This window comes from Scheffersomyces stipitis, chromosome 6, assembly GCF_000209165.1.
Source record: "Scheffersomyces stipitis CBS 6054 chromosome 6, complete sequence".
Classification (NCBI taxonomy): domain Eukaryota; kingdom Fungi; phylum Ascomycota; class Pichiomycetes; order Serinales; family Debaryomycetaceae; genus Scheffersomyces; species Scheffersomyces stipitis.
In genome coordinates this window covers 1121148-1140834 of record NC_009046.1, presented here as the reverse complement: position 1 = coordinate 1140834, position 19687 = coordinate 1121148, and the positions used below count along the sequence as shown (strand labels likewise).

General features: G+C 40.3%; 10 protein-coding genes across 10 annotated transcripts; 6 read left to right on the top strand and 4 right to left on the bottom strand. All coding sequences in view use genetic code 12, as the record gives it.

The window, feature by feature from the left end:
- Positions 1–745: 745 nt before the first annotated feature.
- PICST_32984 (predicted protein) lies at positions 746–1171 on the bottom strand (the record flags this gene model as incomplete). Its single annotated transcript, XM_001385535.1, has 1 exon — positions 746–1171. One exon carries the CDS (start codon positions 1169–1171, stop codon positions 746–748), a length of 426 nt encoding a protein of 141 aa, XP_001385572.1.
- A 320-nt stretch (positions 1172–1491) lies between these two features.
- Positions 1492–2556, top strand: PICST_78999 (predicted protein). Its single transcript, XM_001385876.1, has one exon. The coding sequence runs from the start codon at positions 1608–1610 to the stop codon at positions 2370–2372; it is 765 nt and encodes a 254-aa protein (XP_001385913.1). The 5' UTR covers positions 1492–1607; the 3' UTR covers positions 2373–2556.
- Positions 2557–2918: 362 nt separating this feature from the next.
- Positions 2919–4061, top strand: PICST_62437 (component of the ARP2-3 complex; the record flags this gene model as incomplete). The annotated part of the gene is made up of 1 exon (XM_001385875.1): positions 2919–4061. One exon carries the CDS (start codon positions 2919–2921, stop codon positions 4059–4061), a length of 1143 nt encoding a protein of 380 aa, XP_001385912.2.
- A 2352-nt stretch (positions 4062–6413) lies between these two features.
- CEF1 (cation efflux family protein) lies at positions 6414–7883 on the top strand (the record flags this gene model as incomplete). The annotated part of the gene is made up of 1 exon (XM_001385874.1): positions 6414–7883. A coding segment is annotated over one exon (1470 nt), but the record flags the coding sequence as incomplete, so codon positions are not given.
- A 65-nt stretch (positions 7884–7948) lies between these two features.
- Positions 7949–10144, bottom strand: PICST_47947 (predicted protein; the record flags this gene model as incomplete). The annotated part of the gene is made up of 2 exons (XM_001385534.1): positions 7949–9552; positions 9775–10144. Coding segments are annotated over 2 exons (1974 nt in total), but the record flags the coding sequence as incomplete, so codon positions are not given.
- An 850-nt stretch (positions 10145–10994) lies between these two features.
- PICST_32979 (predicted protein) lies at positions 10995–12188 on the bottom strand (the record flags this gene model as incomplete). Its single annotated transcript, XM_001385533.1, has 1 exon — positions 10995–12188. The coding sequence occupies one exon, from the start codon at positions 12186–12188 to the stop codon at positions 10995–10997; it is 1194 nt and encodes a 397-aa protein (XP_001385570.2).
- A 1308-nt stretch (positions 12189–13496) lies between these two features.
- On the bottom strand, positions 13497–14462 carry PICST_32978 (predicted protein; the record flags this gene model as incomplete). The annotated part of the gene is made up of 1 exon (XM_001385532.1): positions 13497–14462. One exon carries the CDS (start codon positions 14460–14462, stop codon positions 13497–13499), a length of 966 nt encoding a protein of 321 aa, XP_001385569.2.
- A 1089-nt stretch (positions 14463–15551) lies between these two features.
- On the top strand, positions 15552–17422 carry PGI1 (phosphoglucoisomerase). Its single transcript, XM_001385873.1, has one exon. The coding sequence runs from the start codon at positions 15593–15595 to the stop codon at positions 17252–17254; it is 1662 nt and encodes a 553-aa protein (XP_001385910.1). The 5' UTR covers positions 15552–15592; the 3' UTR covers positions 17255–17422.
- Positions 17423–17635: 213 nt separating this feature from the next.
- On the top strand, positions 17636–17950 carry PICST_9444 (predicted protein; the record flags this gene model as incomplete). The annotated part of the gene is made up of 1 exon (XM_001385872.1): positions 17636–17950. A coding segment is annotated over one exon (315 nt), but the record flags the coding sequence as incomplete, so codon positions are not given.
- Positions 17951–18757: 807 nt separating this feature from the next.
- Positions 18758–19225, top strand: PICST_61268 (predicted protein; the record flags this gene model as incomplete). The annotated part of the gene is made up of 1 exon (XM_001385871.1): positions 18758–19225. The coding sequence occupies one exon, from the start codon at positions 18758–18760 to the stop codon at positions 19223–19225; it is 468 nt and encodes a 155-aa protein (XP_001385908.1).
- Between the last annotated feature and the right edge of the window lie 462 nt (positions 19226–19687).

Below are 19687 nucleotides of genomic sequence, written 5' to 3'. Positions count from 1 at the left end.
CTGATGAGATCACGTTTTGACTCGGTGCACAAAATGAAAAATAGATGAGTCTGACTCCGAGAACATGCCATAAAGATATATCTGTGCAGTATAGAATTCTCCGAAGTATAATACAATTTATATATAGATCCTATAGCATATAAAGCTCTCAATAGTGTCTCTACGGTGCCATGCCATGGCACTATTAAAGACAAACTCTATTGTTCGTAATTGAAATATTCTCCGTAGTGTAAGCAATTGCCCAACGGCTCCGTTTCTATTGCACCACACTCCTTCCCACTAGCACTATGGGAGTGAACACTATGGGGTGATTGTGTACCCGGACCCGGAGTGCTGGCATTCCTCTGGGCTGGAGCTCTGGGCCAAAAGACAGGCATAGAAGATGAATAGCTAGATAATACCGCCAAATAGAGCTACCCCTCTAGTTTCTAGAACCACTAACAATGTCCGCTACCCGTCGTGGGTACACGAGTACTTCCACGACCATATTGACAGAAGTTCAATGTTACCTTGGTTCGTTCTCTTAGCCAGAGACTACTTAGGCGATTATTGTAAATTACAAATAATTGCAAACACTCTTGGGTAGTCTGATCTCTATGATATAGATCTGGTGGAAAATTCATTCTTTTCATACAGTATATGAATTCCATGAAAGACTTCCACATACGACTGTTCATAATCGATTTCTTAATTTCGTTTTGTATCGAACTTTCTGAAAAGACGTTCTAACAGTGTTTCATGCAATCTACTCTACCTCGATATGGTCTCTGGTCACATCAGCATCCACATCAAGCACCTCTCCTTCGCTATCTTCTTGTTCCTCCTCCTCTTCCTGTTCCTCATCTTCGTCCTCTTGCTTCCCCAAATCAGCATTGTCCTGCTCGAGGAAAAGTGCATACACAGCCCCCTTGAATAAAGTATGGATCAATCCTATCTTCATTTCAAGATTTCTCAAGTTATCTAATAACAAATGTCCCACTCCAGTCGAACGTGTCTGACTCCACTCTTCCGTGTCTTCATCCGTGTCTTCGGGCTTGGACTTATGGGTCAACTTGCTGATTTCGTTATTGAGCGTAATGAGTTGGGAATTCAAAAATTGGTACTGGGTGAGAACCTGGCTCTCAAGTGGAGATAGCAAACTGGACTTGCTATAGTCTATATTCGATTGCATTGTGAAAAATTGAAAGGTATTAAAAAATTCAAAATTGTATAAATGAGACACCCAGAAGTAAATAGAAACAAATAGAAATCACGAAGGACAATATCAGTATAATTTGTGTCCTTGAATAGAGCTTGCAATCATAAATATTTTCATATTTTCATTATTTATCTTAAAGATAAATACCGTGTCGAGCCGCGCTACCACTTCAAAACAAATATAGTCAAGCCTCATCAATCAAGTCGTACCTTTTTCCTGCAGATGACAAAGTCAAATTTCAGGTGTCCTTCAAATGCTGTTCAGCTACTGGCCCATACTATTCATTGTACCCTATTAAGGAAGCATTGAGTTTGTTGTTTCGAGATAGTGGCTCTTTCGTCAAAATAGTTTATCAACTTCCCAGCCTGACTTTTCCCATATTTCTCAAATCTCCTAAGTATTCGGTCACATGTCTTCTACTGCGGTGCAACAACCCTTGAGCACAGACTCAGGGATCCCATCTACCGAGCCCACTCATGATGTCTCTGGTACAACAACTATCAAGAGAAAGAAGCTTGTTAAGAAAGTGGCACAACCAAATAAGCTCAAGTTTCTCATCTGGCAAGCAGGGCACGCTTCGACCCTTGTCTTTGGAACCATCTCCCTTTTGTTCCAGGTTCTCTGGTTACCCAACAAGTACTATATCAACAGTATAAGTTACCGTTTGGCACTTGCAGGTTCAATTGCAGCCTTGACAGCTACTTTCAGTCACAAGTTTGGATTGCATTACTTGCCTTCTACTTCTACTTTGATTTCTTACCAGAACTTTCAATACCTCATCTTGGCTGTAGTATGGCTCTTCACGTTTAAGTCGATTTTCAAGATTATTCCTTTCTTCTTGATTTCGTTGTTGCATCTCGCCAAACAAAAGAATATTGAACCGGTGTTGAAGGAATCTGGATTATTGGCTTCTATTATCGCCTACGACGAGTTGGTGTTAATTGTATACTTGTTGTTGAGAACACTCTTGTTCAGAAGATCTGCCGGATTCCAATTGACTCTCTTTTTGTTGTTCTACTGGTTGAGAATCTTGTACAACAAAGAAACACAAAATTTGTTTTCGGCTGTTATTGAGAGATTGGACGGTAAACTCTCGCAGGTCAAGAACCCAAAGGTGCAACACTACTGGCAGAAAACCAAGGCATTCTTGGAACAAAAGAGAGCTCATGATTAGACTATGAAGTAGTCTTGTATCAGCTTTGTTTAATTGAAGACACTCATGAATTTGTCTACAATCTACAAATTGTCTCTTTCAGCTCATCAAAACATTCTGTTTTTATCTTGTATTATTGCTCCTGGCGAAAGCTGGGTTACTATATCACTATTTTATATACTGGTCAAAGTCATTATTTTATATTAACCACTTGTAAAAAACCAACACGAAAAGAAATTGTTCTGTCGTATCTTGTTCCAACTAATATAGGATTCCAGATTTATACGTATAACCCTTCAGTATTCTTCTATCCGAAGAGCCCCAGATTTACCCCTATGGTTCAACTAGATATAGCCCAATCCTGCATGCGGAACAATCTCCATTCTGAAGTCGGAGCGAAATTCAGTATCAGAATTTCAATCTGTTCACTCCCTCCTCCTTCTCTCCAATTGTACCTCCAGTAGAGTAGACTCCTGTAGGATTCAATTACATCGCATTTCCGCTGTGTCATCCAATAAATTACAACTTTTGATTCTTCACCTTTAGATTCACCTAGATTCGTCTGATATGTCTGCTCCTATCCAATACCAATTGGGCCATTTGCCAATTAAGGACCATGTCTTTTCGCCAGACCATTCCCTTTTGGCTGTGACCAAAGACACCAAGGTAGAAATTTACCTGATCAATACTGCAAACTTGGCTGCGAAGCCAAAGCTCTTCACCGTTTTGGCTGGTCATGACAAGACTGTCACATCGGTTGATATCTCCCCAGACGGTTCGAGAATCTTAACCTGTTCTCAAGACAGAAACGCCCTTGTCTGGGAATACGACGGTGCCGCCAACGAGTATAAACCAACGTTGGTGTTGTTAAGAATCAACCGTGCAGCCACCGTATGTAAGTGGTCTCCTGACGGACAGAAATTTGCTGTAGGATCTTCAGACAGAATCATCGCTGTTTGCTACTACGAAGCGGAAAACAATTGGTGGGTTTCCAAGCACTTAAAGAAGCCTTTGAAGTCCACCATCACATGCTTGTCGTGGCACCAAAACGGTGTCTTGTTGGCTTCCGGCTCGACCGATGGTCACGTAAGAGTCTTCAGTGCCTTCATTAAGGGATTGGACGAAAAGCCCGAACCTTCTCCTTGGGGAAGTAAATTGCCATTCCAAACGCTTTGCGGTGACTTCATCAACGATACGGGTGCCTGGATCCACGGTGTAGCTTTCAGTCCTGATGGAAACTCATTAGCGTTTGCCTCACATGACTCGTCAATCGGAGTTATCTATCCTGAAGGAGAAGGTTTACCACCCAAGTCTATCATCAACGTCAAGACCAACTACCTTCCATTCAAGTCATTGGCTTACTTGACCAACAACAAGATAGTTGTTGGTGGCCACAACTGTAACTTGATTGTTTTTGAAGGAGACGAAACGGAATGGAGAGAATCTCGTGTCATTGAGTCTCAGAAAGATTTGACTAAAGAAGCTCCTTCTACTGGAGATGATGAAGACGAAGAAATCTCATCTCACCAAGCGTTGAACATGTTCAAGCAAATGGACTTGAAAGGTAGAGTCAATAAGCCTTCTGCCAATAGCGGAGGCAACAGATTGAGCACTACTCATCAAAACACCATCTCTAGTGTTAAAGTCTTTTCTGGTAATCAAGTTTCCACTTCTGGTATCGACGGCAAGATTGTCATCTTCAATGTTTAGACATCCCACGCTTGGAATGTCGTCGACGTCTTAGAAGTACGGCTTATAGATTAGTTATTACGAACTACAGAATGCATAACGAATAAGACCATTAAGAATAAGAATGTATCAAAATTAAGGTTATTTTACGATGAGGATTACAATTAATATAATTTTCAAAAGGATAGCATTTATTAATGACGTCAAGTGAATGGGTCATAACTAAACAATCTGTAACTTCTGTTAGTATGATATTTCTAAAATCAATATCAATAATGAGTCTAATCAATGCTCTAGAAATCAGATATGAGCTTTGGTATGGTGTTATCTTCACGTTATTTTTGGTTCAGAAGCAGAACTGAAAATTAGGTTTTTCATCATACTAAAGCATTGATAAGACATAATAGCAAAAAATCACTTACCCTTTTCTTTGTTCCTTTCTTTCCTGTCAGATGTACTGAATACACATTCTACGCCAACCTGTTAGTAAGTGTCTCCGTACACAAATATTTCCACTTGAAAATTCAAAAAGTCAGATGGTGATGCATGTTTTATCCATGGCTCAGGGTTCACCGGGACAGATGTAGTGAAACGATCATCATAAAGAGAACATTTCCAAGAGGAATCAGGAAAATCCAGAAATACATACAAGAAAACCTGGTCGAGTTAGAACATTCAAGTTCACATCCAATTAAACTTCGAGATCTCCATCACTTCTTCCAAAGACTTCACAATTCATAAACGAAGAATTCCTTAAGTATTTGTCCTGCATATACATCCTCAGCACAAAAGTTACATCAATAGTTTTAATCACAGAATCTTTGGAAGAGGTAGACGAATGGCAGTAGACGAGATGCTGATGCCATTTCCAGACTGGACACATGCATATAGTTGCACATTCAGCAGCTGGAAAGTCCGTGTGATTCGAGACTCAGTTGTGCCGTTTCAAACATACCGATTCAGTACACAAAAAACACAAGTCAAGTCAAGTCCAGCCGAGACAACGGTGCCATATCAGCTTGAAGTCTGTGATGTGACAGGTCACGACTACCGCGACTATCACTCCACAAACCTCTACCTCAAGGTGCCGTTGAATCGAGCTGCGAAGTAGAACTAAAGAAGAGAGAAGTATTCAGTTTGAGAATAAGTCGAAAAATTTTCGAGTAGACTTTGGTCGCACCAGAGTATCCGGGTAACACATGCTGCAATTTTGGTACTAGCCCTGCGTGTCTACCTCTCTTTTAGCACAGAGTTGTAGGAACTGCCTTCTGCCACGGTTTGCATCTCGATTATTTTTCTGAAAATTGTGGCAAGCAGTTCGAAGAATCTGGAGGGTCAGAAGCTTCTGAAGTGTCTTGAGCGCATGAAGATACGTAAACTGACGTCTGAGCCAGCTGGCTTTTGCTGGAAAGTCTCAGTTTGGTGTCCACACCGTGGTTTATGCCGGATATGGAGACGATCTTCAAGCCATATATTCAATTCAATTGTATCCATAAATATACATTGTCGGTTCTACTCTCTCTTTCATAATACCGTACTTGTACTAAACTCTATTGCCGTATCTCTTCCCCATTGTATTATTCGAATAATGACAGAAGTTCGGCTAGTACTGCACATTGAAATATTACTGTTCCGGACAGTTGCGCTTTCCGCAAAGAACGGAGCGGCCGGCCGTGATAAAGACGATTGTATGTAGATGGAGACAAAATACACCGCTAACTAGTCTTGCTTATCCACCATTTTGGCTAGTAACACTTTGAACTACCCCAGGACTTTGTGCCGTGGCTTTACGGAGCTGTGCTGATCCTGGCCCGTTATATGCGGGACAATGTGCCAAACATTTACCGCCGCGATAAGCCGCATCTCTGGATTCTGCACTCTGTGCAATTAATTAATTTTCTAGGCAGTGCTTTATTGAAAATTACAGTCTTAATTGTAAGCTTCACTTAGCAGACTTCTTCTTTCTCTACTCATTCTTACATCTTCTTATTCTACTTCGTATCGCTCAGTATTTGCGCAGTTGCTAATTCCAAGTCCCGCTGTTTCTTATCTTGTCTTTGAGAGTCTTCTCTAAGCATCTCTACTGCTAGCGTGTATATCCAAATGCCTACTACAAACGATTACTTTGCCGATGAGCAGCTGCCTTTGATTGCAAGGACTCCAGATGGGGTGACATTGTCCAACCAGGTATTCAGATCGTCGCGCTCGTCTTCGTTGGGTAGATCCTCAAACTCCAGTCCAGCTTTGAACAAATTAAGACACTCCGTCAACATTCCACCATCGCTTCAAGATTTTGAGTCACCAGATATATATCCGCATCGCAACTCAGTGAATGTTTCGGAGTTATCCAAGGCCAGAGATCCACCACCCCCAAGACCGTTATTTCAACGTTTACTCTCCAACCACTTCACTGTGACAAATCCCAACTCGCCTCATGAGAATATCTTGCTTCAGAATCCCAGTCTCACCAATTTACCTCACAACGGTAGTACTGTTTTCTATGACAATTCCAGTGTCTATTCACTAGAAGTTGAACAACAACAGAGGCGTCTCAGTGTGATCAACATGCTTCGTCCACAAAGACTTATAGGTACATATAAGAGGCTCGCCAACTGGTACGACTACTACGTTGATCTCAAAGACGTGAAGAAGAAACAGCGCAAATATTATCAAGATCAGAACTACTTGATAGAAAAGTTCCAAGAAATTGACAACTTTTTGGATGCTGGAAAGATTCACTACAATATGCTTAGCAACTATGAGGACTCAAGAATATTGGCTACTCACATGGAAATCGTAGAAGAAGAGTCGCCAGCACATTCGCCCACTGAAATGCAGAAAACTGATTCTAGAAACTCAAACTACTCCAGATTCTACGATGTTCCTGGTAACGTAGATAATGATGGTTCCAAGTTTTTGGGCTATAATGAAGAAGAGGATAATGCACAGGTATTAACAGCAATTTTGGTCAATTTCTTCATCAACTTTATCCTTCTCCTAGGAAAGGGTGTTGTGGCATTTCTCACAAATTCCATCTCGATGGTAGCCTCATTGGTAGACTCGATATTGGACTTTTTGTCCACTTTCATTATCTACATCGTGAACAGATTGGCTACGTCCAGTGATTGGAAGGTGCAATATGCCTACCCAATAGGAAGATCGAGATTAGAGCCTTTGGGAGTGCTTATCTTCTCTGTCATTATCATTCTTTCTTTCTTTCAAGTGGGCCAAGAATCTTTCAAGAGATTGTTCATGAGCACACCAGAAGAGAGACACGTAGCACGGATTGGAATTGATGCTATTGTAATCATGACAATCACTATTGTAAGTAAGGTTGGTTGCTGGGCTTGGTGTGCTAGTAGTAAATCTAGTTCCGTTCGAGCCTTGGCCCAGGATGCCATGACTGATATTGTGTTTAACACAGTGTCGTTATTGATGCCCACAATTGGTTTCTATTGTAACATCTGGTGGTTTGATCCCTTGGGAGCTTTGTTGTTGTCTGTCTACATAATCGTTTCCTGGTGCAAAACTGCTTTTGAACACATTGACAACTTGACAGGTGCAGCTGCTGATCCCATGCACTACAAAGTTGTTCTTTACCTTGCTTACAGATTTGCGGAACCGATCAAGCAAATCACATCATTAAAGGTGTACCACGTTGGTGACAATCTCAATGTTGAAATTGACGTTGTATTTTCTAATGAGGAGTTTGAATTGTCATTCAAAGATTGTCACGATATTGCTGAAGCTCTTCAGTACTCGATTGAATCCTTGCCAATGGTCGAAAGAGCATTTGTTCACATTGACTACATGGAGGGTAATTTTAAGGGACATCTCAAATAATGCATTTAGGAAATAGTATTAAAACGTTTAGACGAGCCATTTATACATATATACCGCAAAAATATTTATGATAAGTACTCACTTAGGTGGTTCTCTAACCCGATCTTGTACTTCGTTATAATGTCATCTTGATTATCTTGACCCACTCTGCTGAATTTGTCAATCAAGTTCCTAATGTCTTTCACTATCTCCAGCACTTCCGAGCCGCCCAATACGTTTAGTTGGCCATTATCAATGACATACCTTAGTATATTCACCAAACAGATCCCACTGAAATAGAAGCAGAAGTGAAGTTGGTCTGAGAGGTAGGCAAAGTAAGAGTCACTTTCTATATCATTAACGAATTTGACAACATTGTACGAGTGATGGAACATTTTGGACAATGAATTTCTGTCACTATTTTCAAGAATATATGAGATGTTTCGTTCCTCGTACATGGGAGCTGTGGCTAATAAATCTCCACCGTTGTCAGGAGAGTTTTCCTTATTAAGTGGCTTCATAATGCTCATTTTCTGGTAGGTGTAGCCGTAATGAATTATCAAATTACAGAAGTTATAGTTCAATTCTACAAACTGCAAAGCTGGTTGTGAGAACAAGTACTCCCATTGCTCATACCACTGGCCAATCTCCTCTTTGACAGAAAGGAAATTCAGCTCACACTCACTAAGGCTACCTGAGTCTGTCATACTTAAGATTTGCATGTAGTTGTAGGCAATAAGTAAGATTCCAATTTCACTCACCATCCGTCCATCAAAATTGGTAGCACTGGGCAAACTTAGTGTAGCTGTGCAATAGTTAATTCTAATCTCATCTAAAACGCACATTCTGCCAGAGAATACGCACTGAATGAGATGTACCAAACACATATGATTGTAGATTCTTAAAGTGGTCAATGTCTGGTATTCGTCAGAATCAAGTTCATCATACAATATTGTGAAAGGAAAGCTTTTTTTACCTACTGTTGACTTAGAAGGAATTCCCTTTTTATTACTCTTGAAAAGAGTACCAAACGTAGACTTGGTGATAAATGTAGTCAAGCCAATACTTGACAAAAACCATGGATCCAAATTAAAGTCTCTGAGATTGAGATCTGATTCGTCTTCAATCAAGCTTGCTTCGTTAATTGTGCTAGGCACTATGGAAGAGATTGAAAACAGGTAGATTGATAGAATAACCATGGCCTGTAAAAATTCTATATCTCCACCTAGATCACTAGCACCTTGGAAGGCTCCAAACTTAATCAACGATCTGTCTAAGTCTCTAATCAATTGTTTCACTAGATCTCTGTAAGATTTCTTCATTCTTTGCAAGTTTTCCTTATCGTTGGAATTGTTACTATTCAAGGAATACCTCAACGATATACAACAACAAGTCGTTAATAATAATGAAGATTTGTGACGAATTCTATCAATCAAAACTGATGTTGAGAGATTCAGGGGAAAAGAAACCCATCTCCCGTAATTTCTACGAAAATCGTTCATGAGATCCACAGTTTCTGATTCACTCAATATCCCTAAAGTTAACAAATCGTCTGTCAGCTCAAAGTAACTGTTTCTGCCTCTGTTGCCAGTTATAGTAGACAAATTGAGCAAGTTGAGAATGGGTCGAGGAACATCAACAGGTTTCAATTGGTTGTTCACTATAGAGAAAGGAGACATCTTCAGAGAAGCTGTAGGAGTCTGAAAGCTGAATTGGGAATCAACATTTGTATCTTCATCTTCATCATCTTCCTCCTGTTCTTGATCTTGATCGTAGTCATGAAATTCTCCGAAGTTTGGTGTGTTTTGGATCAATCCCATTTTGCTGGGATACAAATTCTCAATGAACTGTAGTGATGGTGTATTTGGAATAGACGATTTTTTCATCGAAGAAGCAGTTTCAAGGAGCAAACGAGCATCATCATTGTTTATCAAACCAGGAGTTGAATGTAGATGTGGATGTGAATGTGAATGTGAGTTTGAATTTGAGTCTGACTTTTCGGGTCCCTTTATATGGTGAAGGACTTCACGGAGCCCACTGTATATTAGATCCAACTTCCTATTCGTCTCAGCTTGATCCAGAAGTAAAGTGTTGATGGACGAGCTATTTGAAGGCGTTAAAGGAAGAGATTCAAGTGTAACTTCAAAGGAACACAGCTTGCTGAGGAAAGTACATCTCAAACAAGCTTTATTCTCGGGAGACCGGAAACAACGAGTCTTTTGCTTTCTACACAATTCACACGCTTTCAACGTTCTGGTAGCCTGGCCAGCTTTTCTGTTTCGGGCTTCGCCGGTGAGTGGAACGTCGGCCGGTTTCCTACGCGAGTACTTCCTTTTCTTGGTCTTGGGCTGTGTAGCTCCTATATCTATTTTCTGATCTTCGCTGCTGGAGATCGCCAAATTTTCACTGGAAACTGTTAGTGATTCTGGCTCGAGATTTGAACCGGCACTGATGTCAGATTCGTTTCTCCGAGATCCCATGGCTGTGACACGTATTCTTGTTGCTTTGTTTGTAAAATTGGTGTAATTTTCCATCAATTGACAGTGTGAAAAAATTGGAGAATATGCAGACTTTTATACTCTATGTCCTGTGCCGATAAGATCTGCGCTCTGATAACAAGTTGGGCGAAGAAATGTGAGGACCGGCTTGCCGATCTTGGTGAACTATTTTGTGCGAAACAAGAACAGGAAGACTTCCAGAAGAAATTATTTCATCTTCAATCGGAAGTTTCTCTTCGTAATCTGATATAGACTGTTACTTACTACCGAATGGCTGTCTACTGTTTATAATGTATGGCATTTATTCGTTCATGATAAGATCACTTTACTTATGTACATGGTGCTCTGCTAGGCTACAGAATTTAAATACTGTGTGGCCCAAGTGATCTCAGTGATAACTTATAAAGATGTCTTTAACCCTTATATATATGTTAAATAGTGATCTCCTATAATGAAGTCTTATAATTGCTCTTTTACAATGATTCCTTATAGGTGTAAAAGCTCTCTTGTTTCGTCATAGATGTCTCTTATGATGATCTCTTGTCGTATTTGTAATAATTAACCAGTCATCAAGATCTATTCATTGTCATCATATTCATTCTTTAGTTGTCGTAGTTTCATAATTCCCTCACTTTTACATGATCTTGTACTTCACCAATTCGTTTGGATTGCTCTTGTGCCTCATATAAAGTTCCATTTTGTGGATCTTCACTCCTCGGTTGATCATGAGATGGTCAAAGTCAAACAATCCCTCATACTTCAACACACCCAGCTCAAACTGGTTTTTGTCTTTGATGATAAGTTCGCCAGAGAATATCACATTGTAGTCGCGATTTTTATTTACAATCAGGTTGTCTTTTCTGTCTACAACCGGCACTTCGTGTATTTTCCCACTGCCTCTTTCGCTCGTCTTGAGTTGTGCCTCAGAATTATCGAGACGATCAAGTTTCAATCCCATCAGTACTAATGCTCCATTGATTATAGACACGATATTGATCAGCTTCACTGTCCATGAAGCTGATATGGATGTCGATTTCTTGGACTGCTCTGTAGCTTTAGTCTTTTCAATCGTTATTTCTAATCCAGAAACACTAGGATACTTAGTCTCTAACCAAATTTGGAGCTTCGAATCTGCCGGTTTTTCTACTACAAGTGGCAACCCAAAGACCTGCTTCACTTTTAAATTCGAAGACACTTGCTCCAACACCTTGAAGCGGATATTATCGTTTTCAAAGATCTCAATGTAGTTGTCGTAGTCCGATTTCGTCTTGAACTTGTTTAATTGTGCCATTTCTGTCTCAAGGTATGCTTTATACTCTTTGTCAAGATAACTCAATCCAGCTGGAAAAGAAAACGTCTTTTGGTATAGCAAATTAGAGTTGACCCAGAATGGGAGAAAGATTCTCTTTCTCGATACAGGCTGATTTGCGTCTTCATCTTGGAATTTCAAAAGCTGGATGGCAACGTATATCACCATAGATAGTGAGCTTGATGTGGCTATTAACAAAAAGATTGTCTTCAAAGAAAGACGTCTGTTGTCCTTGATTCCATGCCCTCCAGAGCCCAATGAAGAACCAGCCAATGAAGATTGGATTATCTGATCTCTTATCAATTGGTCATATTTCTGCTTCTCGTATTCCTGCTTGTAGCTGTGGCTTGAAGAATTGTAGTACTTTCGAATTTGGATTTTTGCATCTGTTTTTTTCAGTAATACAGGTCGTGATCTCGATATGTGGATCAGCGTGGCCCTGGCTAGCAAGGAGTTTGTGGGGATAAGTGAATATCCAAGCCTAGTTGAAATTGCAATGCTCAGAGATAAAATTGGCATAGTCTAGTATTGATACTCTGACTACAACAAGGAATGGAATGATGTTTCGTATAAAATTTATTAAAAAACGTTGGTGTAGAAGTACTTTCCAGTTGGGATACTTCCTAACTTTTAGGTGAAAAATGATATGATAGTATTTTCGTCACGTGCTGGGACGGTTGCGAAAATAATGTGGGGGGGTTCAGTGGAATCAGATACTAGGAGGACTTGGATTCATGAGTTACTCTCGAAATACTCTGGCGATTTCACGGCAATTGTGTCTTTTGTTGTAAATCTTGGAATTGGAATTTAACTACAATATTGAAAAGGGAGAGTTTTTATATCTTAGTTACACAAATTTGTAGTTAACGGAAGAAAACAGCGAATATATTCGAAAATATCAAACTTATTTATTTCACGATTTCAAAAACAGGAATATATAAACTTTATCCAACAGTCTTCCAATACTATACTATATCCACATTTTCAATCAAAGCTAGTGGTTTTGTTGAAGTAAATCATCATTTCGCAAAAAGAGGGAATCGACTAAGTGGGAGCTCTACAATCTTTAGACCAACGCAGTACTTCAAATTATAATGATTTAAAGTCAGTTCTGAATGTCAAAATCATTGGAGTAGCTCAAAAGGCACTTTCGATGATAAGAATTTGTTCTGTTTCACATTATCTATCCCAGAATATTTATAGCCAAGATTACACAAATTCCTGTACCTTAAACCGGTTGCAACTTTCGCAACCGTTTCCCACTCTACCATTTGACGTCTAGCACCGCCAATGTTATGACCACCATAGTTGAGAACATTACATAACTCAGAGTGCAGCAGTGTGAAATTAAAGTCAATGATAGAAATACTTGTCTCCCAGTGTTGAATTGAAATATGTTCCGACGAGAGAAGATAACCTGGCAAATATTTGCTAAATCATCTTCATACCTCTTGAACGTTCAGGTTTCCCAAGCTTGGTCTCTTAACAGGCGTCCCAAACATTTTCAGTGCATGCTTGAAGCAAGACAACAGATAATTGTGGGTTTATTATGATATTATTAACGTACCCATTCAAGTCTAAAATCACGGATCTTGTTTTCAGATGAGCATTCCAGCTACATAGTCCTTCAGATATTGGTACATTAGTAGTCTAATAGCTCCTTGACTACCGCTAACTTCAATGTTTAACAAAAATAGCAACCGTTTACTGTTTCTTCCAATACTTCAAGTACTACAGAAATAGCTTTCTGATCTTCTAATAGTAGTAATACAACATTCATTATTGGCTTCGTAAATAATTTACAATATATCTGACACAGATCGATTCTCACTCAAAGTCTACCCAGTCTATCTCTTTGGCATCTAGTTTATCCAACATTTTCAACATTTCCTGCTCAGCCTTCTTCTCCTCTGCCTCTTTGTTCAATTGTGCACGTCTACGTTCCTCATTCTGAGAAGTACGCTGGTCTCTTTCTTTCTTCTGTCGCGGTGTTTCATACTTGGATTTGGTTCCTCTTTCATCTTTACGGTTCTTATCTCTGGAATCACCTCTAGTATCTGGCTTATTCTTAGTTGTAGGAGTCTGTCTACCAGGAGTGTTTTTCTTTGATATAGTATTTTCTTTCAATGAAATCCCTCCTAGCCTTGATGCAAGTACATTAGCTGACTTTAATTGTGCAGCAGAAAGGACTGGTACTTCTTCTAATTCTTCTTCATTCTCTTCTTCCTCGTCCTCTTCATCCGTAGTGACAAAACCATCACCTTCTTCCACGTGCTCTTCAACTACACGGTTCACAGGTTTACTTGGAACACCAATTCTGGCAGCAAATGCATCAGCAGCATTGGTCATTGGACCTCTTTCTTGTACAGGTATTTCTGGAGCCAGATATTGAACGTCTCTTGATTTCGTTCGTCCGTGCGATCTACCCAGTCTTGTATGGGCTCCACTGTCAGCATGTTGATTTTCTTTCGAGTGATCTCTGTACGACTTTGGTTCTTTGGGTCTGTTTGTTTCCTTAGATCTATTCGGTTCTTTAGACCTACTCGGTTTGTGAGTCAGATGTTCTTGGTGATGGCTTTCTTTAGCTACTGGGGGTTTTGAGGTCTCTTCAGCAGGAGAATCTGCCCATTTACTCACCAAAGTCTGTTTCTTTCCAACAGTTACTGGCTTGCTCCATTTACTTTCTATCAGTGTTGTTTTTTGTTCCACAGGAGTATTTTTAATTTCATCCTGTTTCTTAGCTTCTTCAACTAAAGAGTCATCTGTAGCCCATTTAGAAGCCAAGCCTGTCATAGCAGTTTGTGAAAAAGATCAATTAAAGGGAAAACCAGCAGATCGTGAGAATACTATCTGATACCACTCAATTATCAACAACTATATGAAAAACTCTACATCTTCTAAACTTTAAGAGATATGAAGTTGTGCCGTTGATAGTGCTTGATCAGTGTGCAGGACTTCAATGAGATCCAGCCTTTCTGTTAGACTGGATCAGCTAAGGAGGTAAATGAGCCAATAAAAGGCTCATTGAAGTATTGAAATAAGTAAAGAAACGTAAAAAGACCTTTGATTCTGAAGCAGTGACTGTTATTATTTTCCTCATTTTGTTCAAACCGACTTACAGATAAAGAACAATCAGAGGGAAACGGAAAATTGAAGAATATCACGTGATCAATTTCTCCTTTTTCCACCACCTTCTCTATGGTGTCCTCCTGGTATACTGGAGAAAGAGTACTGAGTACTGGAGTATTGGTCTGAACGCAACCGCAAGAGTTCCGGCCGTGTTCACGAGACCCGGAAGGTGCACGCTGTTTGTTCATTAGAAGAGATGCCGACTCTATTAGAAGGTGTCTGCAGGATATTCACTCCTCAATGAAGCTATGAACCATCACGAAAGAGAAGAACTGGCAAGGACAGAAAGGATAATGACTAAATGTTAGTAAAGTAGAGATCCGAGCTGAAGCGAGTACTTCCAGTCAATTCTGTCTAATTCACTTCATTGAATCTCAGGTCTCGGCTGCTATGGAACGTCAAAGGCATTAGTAACAGTCCGGAGTTCGCTTACAAAGACATTCCCCAGTTTTCTCGTCGGCAAACCTCCCGCCATATTTCCCACTTGGGCCCAGTGTGGAAGTCACCACTCCATCCTGTGTGGGTGTTAATTACCTGATTCCAAGGCATCACCTGGTGGAAGGACTGTCCTTGAACAGGGCATTTGCACCCATGCCGCAGTATACAATCCGGACGCAGACAGGCTGGAATAGATTCGGCCGATTTGCGAAAAATAAAGTATGGGAGTTCCGAGCATTTTCCACTATATAGTGAGGCCAATATAAAGAGTTGAGGATTCCTTGGAGGCATTGGTTTTTTTCGAGTTTGTATTGAACCTTACAACCATTGCTACACGTATACGTTACAATTGCACAATGTCGTTCTCCAACTTTTCACTTGCCTCCGAGTTGCCAGCCTGGAAGACCTTGGAAGCTACCTACAAGACCACCGGTGAAAAATTCCAGGTCAAGGAAGCTTTCGACAAGGATGCGTCCAGATTCGACAAGTTTTCGAAGACGTTCACCAACTACGATGGCTCCAAGATTTTGTTCGACTTCTCTAAGAACTTGGTAGATGACGAGATCTTGGCCCAATTGGTGCAATTGGCCAAGGAAGCCAATGTAGAGGGCTTGAGAGACGCCATGTTCAAAGGTGAAAAGATCAATGAGACCGAAGACAGAGCCGTTTACCACGTTGCTTTGAGAAACAGAGCCTTGAAGGTCATGGAAGTCGATGGCAAGAACACAGCCACCGAAGTCGACGATGTGTTGCAACACATGAAGGAGTTCTCCGAAGAAATCAGATCCGGATCCTGGACCGGTTACACTGGTAAGGCCATCACCGACGTAGTCAATATTGGAATTGGTGGTTCTGACTTGGGTCCAGTTATGGTCACTGAAGCCTTGAAGGCCTACTCCAAGCCTGGCTTGAATGTTCACTTTGTTTCCAACATCGATGGTACCCATTTGGCCGAGACTCTCAAGAACTTGAACCAAGAAACTACCTTGTTCTTGATTGCTTCCAAGACTTTCACCACTGCTGAAACGACCACCAACGCCAATTCTGCCAAGAAGTGGTTCTTGGAAGCTGCCAAGGACCAGGCCCATATCGCTAAGCATTTCGCAGCCTTATCTACTAATGCTGACGAAGTTTCCAAGTTCGGAATTGACACCAAGAACATGTTCGGATTTGAGAACTGGGTCGGAGGTCGTTACTCCGTGTGGTCTGCAATTGGCTTGTCTGTTGCTATCTTCATTGGCTTCGAGAACTTCAACAACTTCTTGAAGGGTGCTGAAGCTCTCGACAAGCATTTTACCGAGACTCCTTTGGCTGAAAACATTCCAGTCTTGGGTGGTTTATTGTCGGTATGGTACAACAACTTCTTTGGCGCACAGACCCACTTGGTGGCTCCATTTGACCAATACTTGCACAGATTCCCTGCCTACTTGCAACAATTGTCGATGGAATCCAATGGTAAGTCTGTCACCAGAGGTAACGACTTCACCAACTACCAGACTGGAACTATCTTGTTTGGTGAGCCAGCTACCAATGCCCAACATTCGTTCTTCCAGTTGGTCCACCAAGGTACCAAAGTCATTCCTTCCGACTTCATCTTGGCTGCTCAATCGCACAACCCAATCGAAAACAACTTGCACCAGAAGATGTTGGCTTCCAACTTCTTTGCTCAAGCTGAAGCTTTGATGGTTGGAAAGGACGAAAACCAGGTCAAGGCCGAGGGTGCTACCGGGGGCTTAGTTCCTCACAAGGTCTTTTCCGGTAACAGACCTACCACCTCTATCTTGGCCCAGAAGATCACTCCAGCTGCCTTGGGTGCTTTGATCGCCTACTATGAACACTTGACATTTGTTGAAGGTGCCATCTGGAACATCAACTCTTTTGATCAATGGGGTGTCGAGTTGGGCAAGGTCTTGGCCAAGGTTATCGGTAAGGAATTGGAAGACAACTCCAAGAAGGTTACCACTCATGACCAATCAACCAAGGGCTTGATCAACCAGTTCAAGGAATGGGCCGAATAACTAGATATGGCCAGGGAGAACCTGAAATTGTAGTTTTCTAAATTAATGCATTTCTATAATTTTGGCTTTTTTTGGTCTTTGGTACTTTGCTGAACAATCTCATCTTGCAATCGTCGCCTCCATATCTCTGATTTCTAGTTATGGTTAATGTATTTCGTGTATTTGTGAGTTGCAAAATCGTAGACTGGAGCCTGTTATATATATGTAGTGTATGCAGGTAATCGATGAAGTTCTGAAAATTATCTGAATTTTCAATCTTGAAATCTAAAGATCACGAAAAGCTTCTTGTAGACACGTTCAGGAATTGTTCGTTGGTGACCAAACCAAGCCAGGAAGCTGTTGAATTGTGTCAGATACCGCACCTGTAAACCTTTCATTAAAATGTCAGACGGCGAAGATTTTCCTGCTCATTTGGAGCATCCAGATGAAGACTTGGATAACCCTTTGAGAATCATAATAGTAGTCAACTCACCAGAGCATCCCGAGGGTGAGATGGAAGAACGTCTCTTGGATAGCATCCAGAGTATGGAAGACGTCAATACCTTTTTTGACACTTTTGACGAAAAAGTAGCCATACCTAACGAAGGTCATATCAAATACGAGGTAGGAAGCGACGGTTTGGTGGTGATTGTTGTGGATACTTTGCAATTACGAAACGACGTTTTGAAGTTCCTTGATGAACATGTTGCTGAGGTCAGCTCGACAAGCAAATCGCCAGAAGACCAGGCAGAAGAAGAGATACAGACCACAAAGAGAGCTAAGACAAAGGTATAAAGGGTAAAAGTAACAAGATAATAAGATTTGTCTACAAAGAAATCCGCTTTCGGATTGGACGATGCCGTGATGATTCTGACCGTACTTCAGAACTTGGGAAGTCTTCTGTCCTACCAGCATCAGATCTGTGATTGTTCATTCACAACAATGTATATTAGAGCTAGTGTTGATCATATAGAAATATACACTTTAGAACAGTAGAAAAAATTCAGAGATATGTAAACCACATCAGCACATCCCAAGAAGCTAGTAGGCATAAAGACAGAAGTTTATCCTAACTTAATTGTCAAGGTACATGTTAGGAACAGTGGTTCCCATACTGTTTGGTACAGATTGGAATAGGAATAGGAATATATACAGTCCTAGATTTATAACTATACAGAAGCGATTTTTGAAATGAAATCCAATTTTAATTCTAGTAGAAGAGAGACTCAAATACAAAAATGTCAAGAAACAGATCACAGAACCTTTATTTCTCTCGCATTGTAAGCCAAATTTTGTCTACATGACTCCATATCTATGGTTACAGCGAAAGAATCTCTGGACAATCTGGACAGTCTTTCGGAGGTGAGTCTCATGATTATAGAACACGTGACTCAGAAAATCAACCTCGCCCTTTTAGTCAAATCCATAGCCAACATCTTCAATCGACTCCGCAATAATATTTCAGTGATTTTAGTCAATTGCCGCAATTCATCAATTGGAAGCAACATATAACACATCACAAATATGGAAGACTGGAGAAGAATTGATATCGACGCTTACGAGCCGGAAAACCATTTATCTAAGGAAGAATTGATACCAGATTTACCAAGTACTTCTCAAGAAGAAATTGTCACCATATCCAAACAAGTAAGATCAGCCTTATCTTCTGGCCAATTCATAGAAGCATTACAACTTGCATTGGATCATGCTCCATACATTGCTGATGAAAAAACAAAGACTTTGCACTCTGAAACGATTTTCGAGATCTTATGTTCGATTAAGAACAACCACAACTTGAATGATTTGTCGTCGTTTGTCAAGAAGTTGGACAGTTCCCAACAGGATACGTTAGTAAAGTACTTGTACAAGACCATGGATACAAGCTATGGTCAAAAACAGGGTGCTTTATTGTTGAGTTGGTTTGAAAAGACAGTAGAGGTCACTGGTTTAGGACCAATTGTACGTTTCATGAGTGACAGAAGAACAGTTTGACCTAAAAGAATAGATCGGAATGGTACATTAGAAGACCTGTAAGCGACTTTATTGGTAAAAGACTTCTGTACAAAGTGCAAGTAATGAAGTTCTATAACAGGTGGAGTTTTACAAGAATCCAATTTGTTCTCAAAAATAGATTTCTATTATCAGAAGCTGGTATATACTTGATGTATATTATTATGATTGAAGAATAGTACAAGACAGTAAACTAAAAATTGTAATATTAGGGTATTAAAAACACATATAGATAGATGAAGTAAAAATGGTATAGGTTACGTCAGAAATTGTTCAGTTCATAGAGTGAACGTTAGAATTGCGTTACGGGGTGGTTAGAAGCTGAGATTCTTTTGTTGCTCTTGTTCTTGATATTGGATCCCTTTCTTTTGTGTTTCTTTTCTTTGGACATGGCATGGATAAGAGACTTGTAATTGTTGGAAGGAGCCAATACGTTTTTGGACT